Below are 15,570 nucleotides of genomic sequence, written 5' to 3' on the forward strand. Positions count from 1 at the left end.
TGCAAAAGAAGTCCTGGGCTAGAGTTAGCTCCAACAGAGACCCTCTGATGCTCAAGTCAGTAATCTGAAATAGACGGAAGGGACCGCATACGAGTATTTTCATACCTCTTCTTTTTTGGGGTCCTTCGATCATTTCCATTTAACATTGATGTCCGAGCTTATCCAGTGTGTAGCTGGCCACTTTGTGGAGTGGTATGATGTGATGGGAGTTTTCCCAGTGTGCAGCTAGTCGCTTTTATGAGTGGCATGATTTGATGGGAGCTTTAGCCACTCTCAGGAGTGGCATGATTTAACGGGAGATTTCTCGACGCACAGCTAGCCATTCTTAGAAGTGGCGTGATTTGACATTGGGCTGTGTTATTTGATGGGACCATAGGGGGGTCTCCTATTAATCTTTTCCAATCATGACGATTAGTAGGGGTCGGAAAATGTTACCCGACACTTCATCTTTGGTCGACAACATGGCCGGAGGATTGGCAAGCTAGAAGCTGGTGTGTGGGTCGGCGGTGACTGAAACTAGTCCACATGTTCGGGTCCAGTGAGAACTTATATAAGTTTGGGTCATGGGAGTTCATGCTAGTGGCTTGGTGAGGCTCGGGCCGGGAGCCAATTGGAGGTCGGCCCAGGGGTTGACAATAGTCCGAGCTGATGTAATCGTCACCTCGGATTATTGTGATGGATCCATCGTCGGAGGGGATCGGAGGATAAGTCTCAAGGTCGGTGGCCGAGATGGTACCAGAGGTGTGTAAATGGTTCGGTTAATCGAAAACTGAACCAAACCATTAATTATTTCGATATTTGATTCGATTTTTTTCTAAAAATTTTGGTTTTGGTTTAAAATCGAACTTAAATTTTTTAATTGGTTTGGTCTTTGGTATTTAATTTAATAATTTTAGTTAATCAAAAATCAAAATTATCTGATTTTTTTTGATTTAATATTTATGTTTGGACTAAATATTACTTGAACCAGATAGTCTAGTTAGACCGCGCCAAATCCCATGGTAGATAATACGCTACGTTACCTCTTGTATTTGACCAATTCTCGATTGCATGCCATCCATCGTGCATCTGCTCCATAAGAAGAAGTTTCTGCTTTAAGTTTAAAATAGTTCATTTTCAAATGTTAATATTCTGAGAACGTATTTGTATAGATTTTGTGTCTCTTTTTTTTTAAATTTCTTTGAAGTCTCGTTTAGATGAGTCAAGTTGATATTATTTCTTTGGATAATATTTATGTTTACGAGAACTATGATAAAATCTCAAAATGAATTTTTTTATAAAAAAAATTATTTTTTATAATTTATTTAGTCTAATTTTGAATTAAACTCGTTTATCACATTTCTTCTAAATCATGGTCGATCTAGACTAAGTCCAAATGTAATTCTGCAGTTCAAATAATGAAACTATTCAAAAATTTAATAAGTTTAAATTAAAACTAAAAGTCCAACATAAATAAGTCCAAAACTAAATTATTAAACTAAATTGAATCAAAATTATTTTGATTTGATTTGTTTAGTTTTAAATTATTTTAATTTAATTTTTGATTCTATAAAATATAAGTTTGAAAGTCTAATTTTTCAAAACTAATAATATGTATGCTTCGTTCTGCGTTTGCTCTGTTGACCCTGCAAGGCGGCCAAAAAGAAAAGGAAAGAAAACTTGGAAGCGGTTGGAAGTGCGCTCCTTGGAAACATCTCTCCGATGCAAGATGGAGACCAGGGTCGGCAATGATAGTTTTTTTACTCATTTTGATGGACACAAAATCAACGTCGAATTCAGTTTCTCTTCTAAAGGAAATTTGAAATGAAGAAAGTTTGAACAATGCTAGCAGCATGGGTCGTTTGTACCATGTTTTCTGTATTTTTCATTGTTTGTTCTAACCTATCTTTGCAGTACAGCAGTAGCCGTCTTAATTATAGCCACCAAAATCCAGTATTGGAGACTTTTAAGATTAAATAAACAAATCTCCGGACACATACTACCGCCATCAAGTAGTTTTTTTTTCTCGTCTTGAAAGTCCCCAGCATCCCATAACGCCACCAAAAGTCAGGTTTGCACGTGCCGACATTAGTTCAAATACCTCCTGCGGCAGCGTCAGGCAAAAGCCTTCCGCGCCATTCGTTGGGAAGAGACGAGTGCCTCCTGCCCCCTGTATGTGAGGAAGACGGCTCGGAGGCCGAAGACCATGGCCGCCTCCTCTATCTCCCTCGCTTTCTTGCACTCCTCTCTTCGCTCTCTCGTCTCGATCTCTCCACTCCGCCTCCCGCCATCGATTCCATCCGACAAACCCGTCCTCGTTTTCCAAATCCCTAGCTCTAGATCGCCGGCGGCTTCAATGAGCGTCGAAGCCCCCAAGAAGTCCCCCGATGCCTTGCTATTGGATCGGAAGGAGTCTGGCCTACTCCATTTCGTCAAGTACCAGGGCCTCGGCAAAGATTTCATCACGGTTCGTGATACGTTCTCCTTTCTCTCCCTCCGGTTCTTGATTTCTTGGGCATTGATACAAGCAATTCCGAAAATCAAAGAATTACAGAGAATCAACTCCGAAGTTTCAGTCTTATTCCTCAATGAATCTTCCAATTACAGATTATTTATACTCCTATAACAGAAGAATAGCTAACTAACTACAGCTCCAGCTCAGCTAGCTCGTCAGCCAATCAATCTTCAGCAGCAGTTAAGCTGTTATAACTGTTCTGGAGTTAGTTAAGAAGCCGTTCCTCTCTTCTTCGACTGAATTCATATCAATACTTTCCCCCATAAGTTTCCTTGTCCCCAAGGAAAAAGATGGAAACTTCAGCTTTAACTCATCAACATATTCCCATGTGCAATCTGATGGAGATGAATTTTTCCAATAGACCAACACCTGAGTAGCTGCAGCATTACCACGTTTGACCATTCTTCTATCAAGAATTGCTTGAGGATAAGCATTAGAGTAGGAGGATATAGGTGGCAAAGTAGCAGAAGCAGGCTTAAGCTGAGAAACATGAAAAACATTATGAATAAGTGCTGTAGAGGGCAATTGCAATTTATATGCTACTTTCCCAATTCGATCAATCACAGGAAATGGCCCAAAATAGCGAGCTTCAAACTTTGGTGACCCTCTGTGCATTGATTTTTGGACATAAGGCTGCAATTTAACATAAACCAAATCTCCAATGGCAAATTTCCTATCAGTCTTATGCTTATCCGCCTGTTGTTTCATTCGATTTCCAGCCCTCTGCAAATGATGCTTAAGCAACTTAATTGATTCCTCACGGTCTCTAAGCTGAATGTCAACTACTGCAACACTGGAATCTCCAGGAAAATAAGGAATATGAAGGGGGGGTGGAACACCATATAGAGCCTGAAATGGAGTCATTTGAATTGCAGAACCAATACTCTGCTAAGGGAAACCACTCAGTCCAAGCATGGGAAGAATCACCAATAGCACACCTGAGATATGTCTCCAAACACCTATTAACCACCTCTGATTGGCCATCTGTCTCTGGATGGTATGCAGTAGAATACTGCAGTCATACACCTTGCATAGTGTTAGGATTTGACGTCTCGAGATTCAGCCCACATTGAGCCCACAGCGAGGTTCGCGGCGAAAAACGGAGTCCAACGAGACCAAGATCACCTGAATCGGAGCTCGGATGGAGGAGATACGAGCTTTTGAAGTCGGCACGAGAATCGAGGCGGCAGAGGACCGCCGGCGACCGGCGGCGGGCGGCAGCGGCGCGGCTGCAGGCGGCGGCGTGCGGGACGCGCGTCCCAGGCCCGCGTGGGATGCGGGACCCAGGCCCGCGCGGGACGTGCGACCCAGGCCCAGGCCCGCGCGAGACGCGCGACCCAGCGGCCTGCTGGCCCATCCCCGGTCCACCGTGGACCGGGTGGTCCACGGCGCGGCCTGTGGACCGCGTGGGCGTTTCCCACACGTTTCTCGCGGTCCATGGCACTATTCCGTGGACCGGAGCGCGATCTGACGGCCCAGGTGGCTCCCGGTCTTGATCGGACGGTCTGGGACGTGATTTGGGTTGATTAAGGAGTCCTAATCCTTCTCTAATCAAGTTTAAACCAGGTTTAAGCCTTTAAAAAGGCCTGAGACGAAACAGAGAGGGTAGTTTTCGGTTTTCTCGCCGTCGTACGAACCGAGAGGAGAGAGAGGCGTGAGGCGCTGTGAGAGAAGGAGCAGGAGGCTCCTGGACAGCGGTCGCCAGGCTCTTCAGGGGTTCAGGGGGTCTCCAAGAGAGAGAGAGCTTTTGTGAGGGGAACTTTATGTGAGAGAGAATTGGGTGTACAAGGGTTGAGGGTGAGGTCTCCTCTTGTAAAATTTTCTTTTCATAGTGAAGTTTGCATGCCCCGTGGAGGCGAGCCCTTTTGTGGCTGATCCACGTATTTTGATTGTTTTTCCTTTTATTTTGTTTCTTCTTTCTTCCTGCTGCATCGCGTGGTACTGAAAGGATCTTGGGAGGTGGTGTCTTGGCCAGACATCCACCCAACAAGTGGTATCAGAGCAAGGCGGTACAAGGACGCAGATTGCAGTGGTGGTGAGCAAGACTGAAGATGGAGAAAACAGGAACAATCAAGATGGAGATCAACAAGTTTGATGGTAAGAGCAATTTCTCCTTGTGGCAGGCAAGGGTGAAGGACGTGCTCATCTAACAGGGGTTGATCGAAGCTCTCTTGTGCGATGAGAAGCCGACCACCATGGAGGTGCGGGATTGGAAATGGCTACAGATGCAGGCGGTGAGTACCATCCGCATGTACCTGGCGGATGAGGTGGTGATCCATGTGCTGAGCGAGATTTCCCCGACGGTGCTGTGGTCGAAGCTCGAGGAGTTGTACATGGCGAAGTCTCTCACCAACACTCTTTTCCTCTGGAGGCAGTTTTACCAACTGCGGATGACTGAGGGACAGAGCGTGCAGGAGCATCTGAGCCACTTCCAGAAGATCCTCACCGACCTTCTCAGCGTTGGCGAGAACGTTGAGGAGAAGACCAGGGTGCTGGTTTTGCTGGCGTCGCTTCCTTCTTCGTACGAGTCCTTGGTGACTGCTCTTCTAGTGGGGAAGAGCACTATAAAGATGGACGAGGTCACCGCGGCGATACTCCAGAACGAGATTTTTAGGAGGGAGAACCCAGCTTCGAGCTCAGGTGGCGATAGCTCAGCTTTGGTGGCTTCGGGAGGTGCAGGAGGCGGTAGACGGAGCGACAGGAGATCGCAACGAGGGCGGTCTAAGTCTAGGAGGGACTTGAGCAAAACCAGGTGTTACCGGTGTGAGGAGTTGGGGCATCTAGCCAGAGATTGCCCTCAACTGAAAAATCGGACGGTGGCTGCTGTAGCGACTGCCGGCAGTGATTCAGATGGAGATGTCCTGGAGATATCTGACGAGGTATCTACTTCTTCCCAGCAGTGGATATTAGATTCTGCATGCCCCTATCATGTGTGTTGCAGAGAGGAGCAGTTTGACTCCCTGGAGAACAGTGAGAGCACTGTATATCTGCCGAATGGATCGAGCTGTGCGATCAGAGGCATTGGGACGGTCAGCTGGAGGACACATGACGGTGCAGTGAGGAGATTGGGGGAGGTCCGATACATACCCGATTTCAGACGGAATCTTATCTCACTTAGCAGACTGGATTCGAGAGGCTACAGGACGGTAGCTAGTGGAGGAATCCTGAGGGTGCTACGCGGCGATAGGATTGTGCTGGAGGGGAAGAAGGGGAGCAGAGGACATTATTACCTGACAGGGAGCCCAGTGCGAGGTGGAGCATCGGGAGCCAGGTGGAGCCCAGAGCGAGGTGGAGCTCCAGGAGGCGGATCGGGTACGAGACAAGAGACTCGGGAGGACGAGAGGCGACGTCGCAAGGTGAGATTCCTATTGCCGCAGGATAATGCCCCGAGCAGATCTCAGGTCAGGAGGAGCACAGCATACGACGGAGATGGGATCGAGCAGTCTGGCTCGACTTCCATGTTTGCCCATCCATGATCAGCAGGCGATTGCCCCAGGGCATGGGGGCGAGGAGATCCAGAAGCTCTCGGAGTTTGGAGGAGGCCGAATATCGAGTCGAGGTGGAGATTGTTAGGATTTGATGCCTCGAGATTCAGCCCACATTGAGCCCACAGCGAGGTTTGCGGCGAAAAACGGAGTCCAACGAGACCAAGATCACCTGAATCGGAGCTCGGATGGAGGAGATACGAGCTTTTGAAGTCAGTACGAGAATCGAGGCGGCGGAGGACCACCGGCGACCGGCGGCGGGCGGCAGCGGCGCGGCTGCAGGCGGCGGCGCGCGGGACGCGCGTCCCAGGCCCGCGTGGGACGCGGGACCCAGGCCCGCGCGGGACGCGCGACCCAAGCCTGCGCGGGACGCGCAACCCAGCGGCCTGCTGGCCCATCCCCGGTCCACCGTGGATCGGGTGGTCCACAGCGCGGCCTGTGGACCGCGTGGGTGTTTCCCACGCGTTTCTCACGGTCCACGGCACTATTCCGTGGATTGGAGCGCGATCTGACGGCCCAGGTGGCTCCCGGTCTTGATCGGACGGTCTGGGACGTGATTTGGGTTGATTAAGGAGTCCTAATCCTTCTCTAATCAAGTTTAAACCAGGTTTAAGCCTTTAAAAAGGCCTGAGACGAAACAGAGAGGGTAGTTTTCGGTTTTCTCGCCGCCGTACGAACCGAGAGGAGAGAGAGGCGTGAGGCACTGTGAGAGAAGGAGCAGGAGGCTCCTGGACAGCGGTCGCCAGGCTCTTCAGGGGTTCAGGGGGTCTCCAAGAGAGAGAGAGCTTTTGTGAGGGGAACTTTATGTGAGAGAGAATTGGGTGTACAAGGGTTGAGGGTGAGGTCTCCTCTTGTAAAATTTTCTTTTCATAGTGAAGTTTGCATGCCCCGTGGAGGCGAGCCCTTTTGTGGCTGATCCACGTATTTTGATTGTTTTTTCTTTTGTTTTGTTTCTTCTTTCTTCCTGCTGCATCGCGTGGTACTGAAAGGATCTTGGGAGGTGGTGTCCTGGCCAGACATCCACCCAACACATAGCAAACAACTCCTTCCAAAAGGCACTTAGAAACACAGAATCTATAGTACCCGGCCCATGTAGGCCTTAAACCCAAAAGTCCAAAAAAAAAAATGAAGAAGACTCCCTGTGGGAGTCTTCTTTCACCGTCGATGACTCCTAATCGGAGTCGGAAATGCCGCCAGGGAGGAGTCAAACTCCCCCCTCCAACTCTATTTAAGGGGGGGACCTTTCCCCCTTCCTCCCATCATAAAAACTCGGAGCGAAACAGCGAAGATCGCCAGAAATCGCCCGTGAAAATCATCACCGTGCTCGCCGCGATTCCTCACCGGAGAGGTCGTCGGAGCTCGAGATAAGCATATGGTTCTCTTCTCTCCCTTCCTTCCCATGCCGGTGTGCACGTTCGCCGGCGACCAGAGTCATCGAATTTTGTCGTGGGAGAGGTTTCAGTTTTTCTGGTTTTCGGATGTCGGTGTCGTCGCCGGCCACCGGTTTGGGTTCCTTCGGATGGCGGTGCGCTCTCCTCCGGCTGCCGGCCATTCCCGTGCCGGCCGACCGCCGGTTGGCCAACCTTATGAGGGGACCATTCGGTCCCCTGTTTCACCTATTTCACCCATGGGAGGCCACGGGAAGAAGTAGAAGAAGGAAGAAAAAGAAAAGGAAAAAGGAAAAAGAAAAGAAAAAGAAAAAAAAAGACAAAAATAAATAAATAACAAAATAAAAATGAGAGAGAGTTTCTCTCTCTTCCTTCAGTCTGAACTCTTACTTTCGCTCTTTAGAATTGGACTTTCTTTCTCTATTTTCTCTCTCTAGAATTTTTTTTCTCTAGATTGTTTCTCTCTCTTGATAGATGTTTCTCTTTCAAAATTATCCTTCTAAGATTAGCATAGTGAAAGGCTTCATTTTGATGATTTTGATCGAGTTTAGTGAAGAGTCCGATTCCAAGTGGGATTTTGATTTGGGATTTGTTTAGATTTAATTTTGAATTAAAATTAATGTAAGAATATAATTTTGGATAATAGGTGTTGGTGCAAAGATCCGCCTGCGTCGGAGAAGCTGGAGTCGTGGGAGTCGCGGTCGTCGCCGGAACCTGCAAAAGAAGTCTAGACCGGAGGTGGGGTTGCTCCGGCAAGACCCTCCGACGCTCAAGTCAGTTCTCTGCCTCAACAAGAATGGAGTACTCGAACGGAAATTTTAGCAGAGTCTTGGAATAGAAAATAGAGCTTAGAGAATAACGTATCTGGGGTCCCCCTTTTATAGGCGAGGGGAGCAACAGACTGATAGCGACGTTTGTAACCGTCTGGCAATAGGCTGCCCATAGTCAGGAGGAGTTTGTTGCGAGGAGTAGGGGAGCGGAATCGTGGCTATCACCGGGACATGCCACGTAGAGTCTGTCGCGGGGAGTAGAGCGGCGTCCGTTGTCGCGACTTGCCAGAGGATGGAGGAATCGTGCGGTATCCGTCACAGGAAGTGGAGCAGGATCGTGGCCATTATTGTGGTCTGCCAGGGAGTGATGGAGTCATGCGGAATCCGCCGCAGGAAGTGGAACAGAGTCGTGGCCGTTACTGCGGCCCGCTAGGGAGTGATGGAGCCGCGCGGAATCCGTCGTAGGAAGTGGAGCAGGATCGTGGCCGTTGCTGTGGCCTGCTAGAGGGCCCAGGCCTGTCGGTCGAAGTCTGGCTGGAGTGTCTGACGGAGAGAGGTGGCTAGTTACCCGTTTGAGAGGAGCTCGGAGTTCGGCTCTCGCAGGAGTCCGGACGAAGTCTTCCTTCAGTCGAAGTCGGGGACGAGGTCCGGCTCCCGTGGGAGTCCGGACAGAGTCTACCTGCAATTAAAGTCAGGGGCGAAGTCCGGCTCTCTTAGGAGTCCGGACGAAGCTTACCAGCAGTCGAGGTCGAGGACGGAGCCCGGCTCCCGTGGGAGTCCGGGCGAAGTCTTCCAGCAATTGAGGTTGGGGACGAAGTCCGGCTCCTGTAGGAGTCCGGACGAAGTCTGCCTGTGGCTGGAGTCGGAGACGAGATCTGGCTCCCGTAGGAGTCCGATCGAAGTCTACCTGCAATTAAAGTCAGGGGCGAAGTCCGGCTCCCTTAGGAGTCCGGACGAAGCTTACCAGCAGTCGAGGTCGAGGACGGAGCCCGGCTTCCGTGGGAGTCTGGGCGAAGTCTTCCAGCAATTGAGGTTGGGGACGAAGTCCGGCTCCCGTAGGAGTCCGGACGAAGTCCGCCTGTGGCTGGAGTTGGAGACGAGATCTGGCTCCCGTAGGAGTCCGGTCGAAGTCTACCTGCAATTAAAGTCAGGGACGAAGTCCGGCTCCCTTAGGAGTCCGGACGAAGCTTACCAGCAGTCGAGGTCGAGGATGGAGCCCGGCTCCCGTGGGAGTCCGGGCGAAGTCTTCCAGCAATTGAGGTTGGGGACGAAGTCCGGCTCCCGTAGGAGTCCGGACGAAGTCTGCCTGTGGCTGGAGTCGGAGACGAGATCTGGCTTCCGTAGGAGTCCGGTCGAAGTCTACCTGCAATTAAAGTCAGGGACGAAGTCCGGCTCCCTTAGGAGTCCGGACGGAGCTTACCAGCAGTCGAGGTCGAGGACGGAGCCCGGCTCCCGTGGGAGTCCGGGCGAAGCCTTCCAACACTTGAGGTTGGGGACGAGGTCCGGCTCCCGTAGGAGTCCGGACAAAGTCTGCCTGTGGCTGGAGTCGGAGACGAGATCCGGCTCCCGTAGGAGTCCGGTCGAAGTCTACCTGCAATTAAAGTCAGGGACGAAGTCCGGCTCCCTTAGGAGTCCGGATGGAGCTTACCAGCAGTTGAGGTCGAGGACGGAGCCCGGCTCCGGTGGGAGTCTGGGTGAAACCTTCCAGCAATTGAGGCTGGGGACGAAGTCCGGCAACCGTAGGAGTCCGGACGAAGTCTGCCTGTGGCTGGAGTCGAAGACGAGATCCGGCTCCCATAGGAGTCCGGATGGAAGTCTACCTGCAATTAAAGTCAGGGACGAAGTCCGGCTCTCTTAGGAGTCCGGACGGAGCTTACCAGCAGTCGAGGTCGAGGATGGAGCCCGGCTCTTGTGGGAGTCCGGGCGAAGCCTTCCAGCACTTGAGGTTGGGGATGAGGTCCGGCTCCCGTAGGAGTCCGGACGAAGTCTGCCTGTGGCTGGAGTCGGAGACGAGATCCGGCTCCCGTAGGAGTCCGGTCGAAGTCTACCTGCAATTAAAGTCAGGGGCGAAGTCCGGCTCCCTTAGGAGTCCGGACGAAGCTTACCAGCAGTCGAGGTCGAGGACGGAGCCCGGCTCCCGTGGGAGTCCGGGCGAATACTTCCAACAATTGAGGTTGGGGACGAAGTCCGGCTCCCGTAGGAGTCCGGACGAAGTCTGCCTGTGGCTGGAGTCGGAGACGAGATCTGGCTCCCGTAGGAGTCCGATCGAAGTCTACCTGCAATTAAAGTCAGGGGTGAAGTCTGGCTCCCTTAGGAGTCCGAACGAAGCTTACCAGCAGTCGAGGTCGAGGACGGAGCCCAGCTCCCGTGGGAGTCCGGGCGAAGTCTTCCAGCAATTGAGGTTGGGGACGAAGTCCGGCTCCCATAGGAGTCCGGATGAAGTCTGCCTGTGGCTGGAGTCGGAGACGAGATCTGGCTCCCGTAGGAGTCCGGTCGAAGTCTACCTGTAATTAAAGTCAGGGACGAAGTCCGGCTCCCTTAGGAGTCCGGACGGAGCTTACCAGCAGTCGAGGTCGAGGATGGAGCCCGGCTCCCGTGAGAGTCCGGGCGAAGCCTTCTAGCACTTGAGGTTGGGGACGAGGTCCGGCTCCCGTAGGAGTCCGGACGAAGTCTGCCTGTGGCTGGAGTCGAAGACGAGATCCGGCTCCCGTAGGAGTCCGGTCGAAGTCTACCTGCAATTAAAGTCAGAGACGAAGTCCGGCTCCTTTAGGAGTTCGGACGGAGCTTACCAGCAGTCGAGGTCGAGGACGGAGCCCGGCTCCCGTGGGAGTCCGGGCGAAGCCTTCCAGCACTTGAGGTTGGGGACGAGGTCCGGCTCCCGTAGGAGTCCGGACGAAGTCTGCCTGTGGCTGGAGTCGGAGACGAGATCTGGCTCCCGTAGGAGTCCGGTCGAAGTCTACCTGCAATTAAAGTCAGGGACGAAGTCCAGCTCCCTTAAGAGTCCGGACGGAGCTTACCAACAGTCGAGGTCGAGGACGGAGCCCGACTCCCGTGGGAGTCCGGGCGAAGCCTTCCAGCAATTGAGGTTGGGGACGAAGTCCGGCTCCCGTAGGAGTCCGGACGAAGTCTGCCTGTGGCTGGAGTCGGAGACGAGATCCGGCTCCCGTAGGAGTCCGGATGGAAGTCTGGTAGTTGTAGGAATCTGTCGTTGGTGAAGTTCAGCCGTTGGCGAGGTCCGAGGTAGTTCGGATTGGAGTTGGACCTGGCTGGAAGAAGTCTGGAAGGGATTCGGGGAGCAGCCGATGGTCGTAGAAGGTTGGCTGGCGGCAGAGCTTAGTGAGTGCTTGGGGCGGCTTGGTAGACGACTGGGAGAACTCATGTTGAAGGAGTTTGGGTGGTGCAGTGGGAGTTCGTCTGTCGGGGGAGTTCAGTCAGCACTGTGGAAATCTGGCTGTTGGAGAAGTCCGGAGAGATACCATCTGCAGTCGAAAGCCGGATGAGTCTTGGGAGGGTCAATCCCGTTGAGAACTTCGGCTGAGGGTATTTTATACCCAACACCAGTCCCTCTACTTCCGAGTTCGAATTTCGAATGAAGGAAGTACAGAAAGATTGTCACAGTCGAAGTTGCTCCCTTGATGTCCGCGTGCAATCGTCCTCAGATATTTTGGCATTTAATGCGCGTGCACTGGAGTCTTTTCAAATCGAGGCGGTCGAAGAGGCTCTTTTGGTACCTGCAGTGGAACGGTGCTCAAGGCGTGGTGCAATAAAGGCACTGCCAGCCGTTTGCCACTTTTTAACCGCCCGCTGTGGTGAGTGGAACACGCGGCAAAAAGGGACCGGTTAGAGGGGATTCGCAATCGTCATTATGCCGGATCTCAGGGCCTATTTAAACCCGCACTCCTCCTCCAAGAGTCCCGCTCTATCCGTCGGTCTCGTTCTGGCGTCCTTCTTCTCCCTGAGAATTTCGATTTTTCTCAGCGCCCTTTCCAGCCTTAGGCGTTCCTCGAGCCGTCCCTATTTCCGCGCCTTCGCACCTCTCCGAATCGCCTAGGTTAGTTTCGGAACTCCTTCCTCTTTTTGTTCTTCCTTTTGCCGTTCGATCTTTCTTCCTCTTGCTCCGCACATCAGTCCCCCGAGACCTTGCCCGTGAATTTCCCCGATTTTTAGGGATTTCGCCTCTGTAAGTGGTCTTCGTGTGATTCTAGATGTCTTCCAGGGCTTCTTCTTCTAGTGGCTCTAAGAGTTCGTCTGTCTCAGTCTCCCAGAGTCCTCAGGCGGTAGATGAACCGGTAGGTAGAGCTGAACCTCGTTCGGTTTTCGCACCGGACGCCATTCCTTGTTCTCTGACTCCGGACGAACTCCAACTGATAAGAGTTCAGTATGGGGTTCCTCCGGAGTACGAACTGGAACTTCCTGGCCCGTCCGACCGGGCAAGTGCCCCTCCCCCCGGCTGCATCTGCCTGTACCAGGAGGCCTTCCGTGCCGGACTCCGGCTTCCTCTTCCGCCTTTTGACATTGCTCTTTTTCGGTTTCTGGACATTTCTCTGGCTTCGGTTGCACCAAACTCCTTTAGGTTTTTGATAGGGTTCCTCTCTCTTTGTCATGTAGTCGAAGTCCAGCCCACCCTTTCCTTGTTTAGATACTTCTACACCTTCAAGCGTCATCCCACGGTGAAGGATTGGTGGTACTTCTCCCCACAGTTCGGCAAGAAGGGGTTGCTGAAAGGCGCCCCTTCTATCCATAACTGGAAGGGGAAGTTTCTTTATGTTCGATGCCCGACCCTGAGGCTAGAGTTGCCCCCTTGGGGCTTTCTGAGGGACTCCGTCCGCCGGGCGCCCAGTCTGGGGGGACGACCATCAAGCCTCCCAGAAACTCCTCAAATATCCAACTCTTTCTCTTCCCAACCTCCTGAAAGCACAGCTTTTGTTCAACATCGGCCTGAGCCCCCTGGATCCCGCCAGTATTTCATCTCTCCCTTTTTTTTTCTTTTCCTTTCCTTCTACTTCTCTTCTTTTCTTCTTTTTCACGCCCTCTTTCTCTCTCTTTTTCTCTTTTTTTTTTTTTTTAGGCATGGACGCTGAAGAAGCACAGATGCTTGCCAGGGACCTGAAGGCTCTCAAAAGAAAGGGCGCCGCGGCCTCCGGGCCGGCGAAGAAGACCAGAGTGGAGGGGATGAGTTCGGCCGCGCCCGCCCAAGCGACCTCAGCTGCCGACGTCCTTGCGGACACTGAGCTTCCAACCGCCTGTGCTTCCTCGAGGGGTTTGAGTTCTCCTACCGAAGTCCCCGCTTCGGAGATCCGCCCTGAGAAAGTGCCAGGGGGTGAGAGGAGGAAGACCTTGGCCCGCAGGGTCGGCAGTCGCCGGGCTGCCACTGAATCTAATAAAAAAGCTGGTAGACGGGTGTTCACTGCCCGAAGTTGTCCAGAGGATCGTCCGCGTCGATCCCACACAACGGGTCTGGGACTCGCTGGGGGCCTTCCTCGAGGTAAGCAGATTCATCCTCCTTTTTTTCTTTCGCTTCTTCATTTAATTAACTTCCCAGCTCCCATTCTGACCCTCCAGTCGTCCTTGCAGCTCGGGCACCAACTCCTCGCCAACATCGAGACAACAAACAAGACGGTGGAAGGTCAGCAGGCCGAGGCTGCCTGCCTTAAGGAAATGGCCCTCGAGGTGGTCGGTCTCCGAGAGGCGCTTGAGAGAGAGAGACAGACCTCGGCGGAACAGAAGGCAGCCTTGGAGGAGATGGTGAGGAGGGCGGAGGCCGAGGTTGCCAATATGGCGGAGCAGATCCCGACCCTGGTCTCGGAGGCCAGGGGTCAAGCGGTGGAGGAGTTCAAGGCTTCCACCGAAATGAAGAAGTTGAAGGTTGAGTTCGCCCGAGCCGCATTCAATAAAGGGTTCGAGCTCTGCCAGGAGAAGATGGTCGCTAAATTCCCCGAGCTTGACCTCAGCTTCTTGGACGAGGCGTCCGAGGACGAAGCCGGACCCTCCACCGCCGTCGCAGCCACCGCGGACCACCCCCCAAAGGTGCCGAGTCCCCCTGTTGATCCAGAGGTCCAAGACCTCTAATCTTGTATTCTTCTTTTGCTGCCATTTTTCTTCTTTCCTTGGTCTTCAAGAAACGTTTAGTCAATAAAATTGGTCTCCTCCTTATGGGGGACTTTTCTTCTCTTCCTTTTCTTTCTTTCTTTCTTCTTCTTTGTAATGAGCTGCGTCTTAACACGTTAACCTCCCGATGGCAGCGCCCTGCCGAAGCGCTTCCCTTGCCTCAGGAGATTCCACTGAAGTCCATGATCCAGTGCCTGAAGAAGGAGGTTCTTCATTTAATGAAAAGATCGAAGAAGATGGAAGGCGAACTCCGCAGGTTGAGGGAGAGCCACTCTGAAACCACCGCGGAGGCCATCCACTTTCGGAATCTCCACGTGAAGGGGATCATGGAGTACAGCCGGAGGAAGGCGAACTTCGAAAAGGAGCTCGAGGAACACAAGAAGCGCGCCAGCGACCAAATTTGGGCCCAAGCTGTCAAGATCAGTTCTCTCAGGGTGGAACTGTCAGCTGCACAGGAGAGGGTTGGCCAGCTGGAGGGAAGTTCATCCCGGCTTTTGGCTCGGGCCGACAGCGATCGGGAGTGGTCGAAGAAGGTCTCCGATCTCCAGCAGCGGCTCCAGGATGTCGAGGCAAGCTACGATGTGTACTGGGCCGGCTGGCGCAAGCAGGTGGACGAATGCAAGGGGAGGCTCCGGATGGCGACCGACGAGGTTGCCCGTCTTCGAAGGCAGCTAACTGAGGGGGCTCAATCTGCCTCCGCTCAGGATTCCGACGAACTCCAATCCCTGAGGAGGACCGCAGAAGAACTATCCGTCGCTCTTGGGGAGGGAAAGACCGAGCTGCAGCAATTGAAGATCCAGCTGGTATGCGAGCAGCGGGCCGTCAAGGACGCGGAGGCGGAATCCGAGGTCCTGAGAAAAAGGCGTCGAGAGGCAGAGAACGAAAGCCAGCGATTTCATCGAAGGTACATGGAGATATTAATGAGGGAGAGGGAATTGGAAGCAGAAGTCGATCGTTTAAGGGGTTCCCTGGCGAGGGCCGAAGCCGAAAGTTCGAAATCGGAGGGAGCCGGGCCCCCTTAGGGCCCTTTTTGTCCTTCCATCTTCCCATGTATATGTTTTTTCTTTTGTTGTTTTGTCTTGTTCTTGTTGCCTTGCTTTTCTTCCTTTAGCCTGTTGGGCTTTGTAGTGTATATTTTGCGAACGAAATGAAAAGGGGATTTTGTGTTACCTTGTCCACGTAGTGCATTAGATCGTCGTCCGCCGAACTTCTTTTGTCTCTTGACTTGTTCGACGTCGGTGTCGTTCGGAGGTGCCCAGTCGTCGTCACGTTGATTTGCTTTTCTTGTCGTCCATGGCCGTAGGCTCGAGCTCGTAGTCTGAACT

At 52.5% G+C, this 15,570-nt stretch overlaps 1 protein-coding gene across 4 annotated transcripts in view; it reads left to right on the plus strand.

Moving 5' to 3' along the window:
* The first annotated feature begins 2,121 nt into the window (after window positions 1-2,121).
* The window catches only part of LOC105032832 (diaminopimelate epimerase, chloroplastic), a 72,609-nt gene continuing 59,160 nt past the window's right edge, over window positions 2,122-15,570 (plus strand). For all 4 annotated transcript variants that reach the window (XM_073244821.1, XM_073244822.1, XM_073244820.1 and 1 more), the window contains exon 1: window positions 2,122-2,446. In XM_073244821.1, coding sequence (XP_073100922.1) covers window positions 2,186-2,446 — 261 coding nt within the window. In that variant the 5' untranslated portion in view covers window positions 2,122-2,185. The remainder of the gene's footprint in view (window positions 2,447-15,570) is intronic.

This window comes from Elaeis guineensis, chromosome 10 (assembly GCF_000442705.2).
Source record: "Elaeis guineensis isolate ETL-2024a chromosome 10, EG11, whole genome shotgun sequence".
In the NCBI taxonomy this organism is placed as follows: Eukaryota; Viridiplantae; Streptophyta; class Magnoliopsida; order Arecales; family Arecaceae; genus Elaeis; species Elaeis guineensis.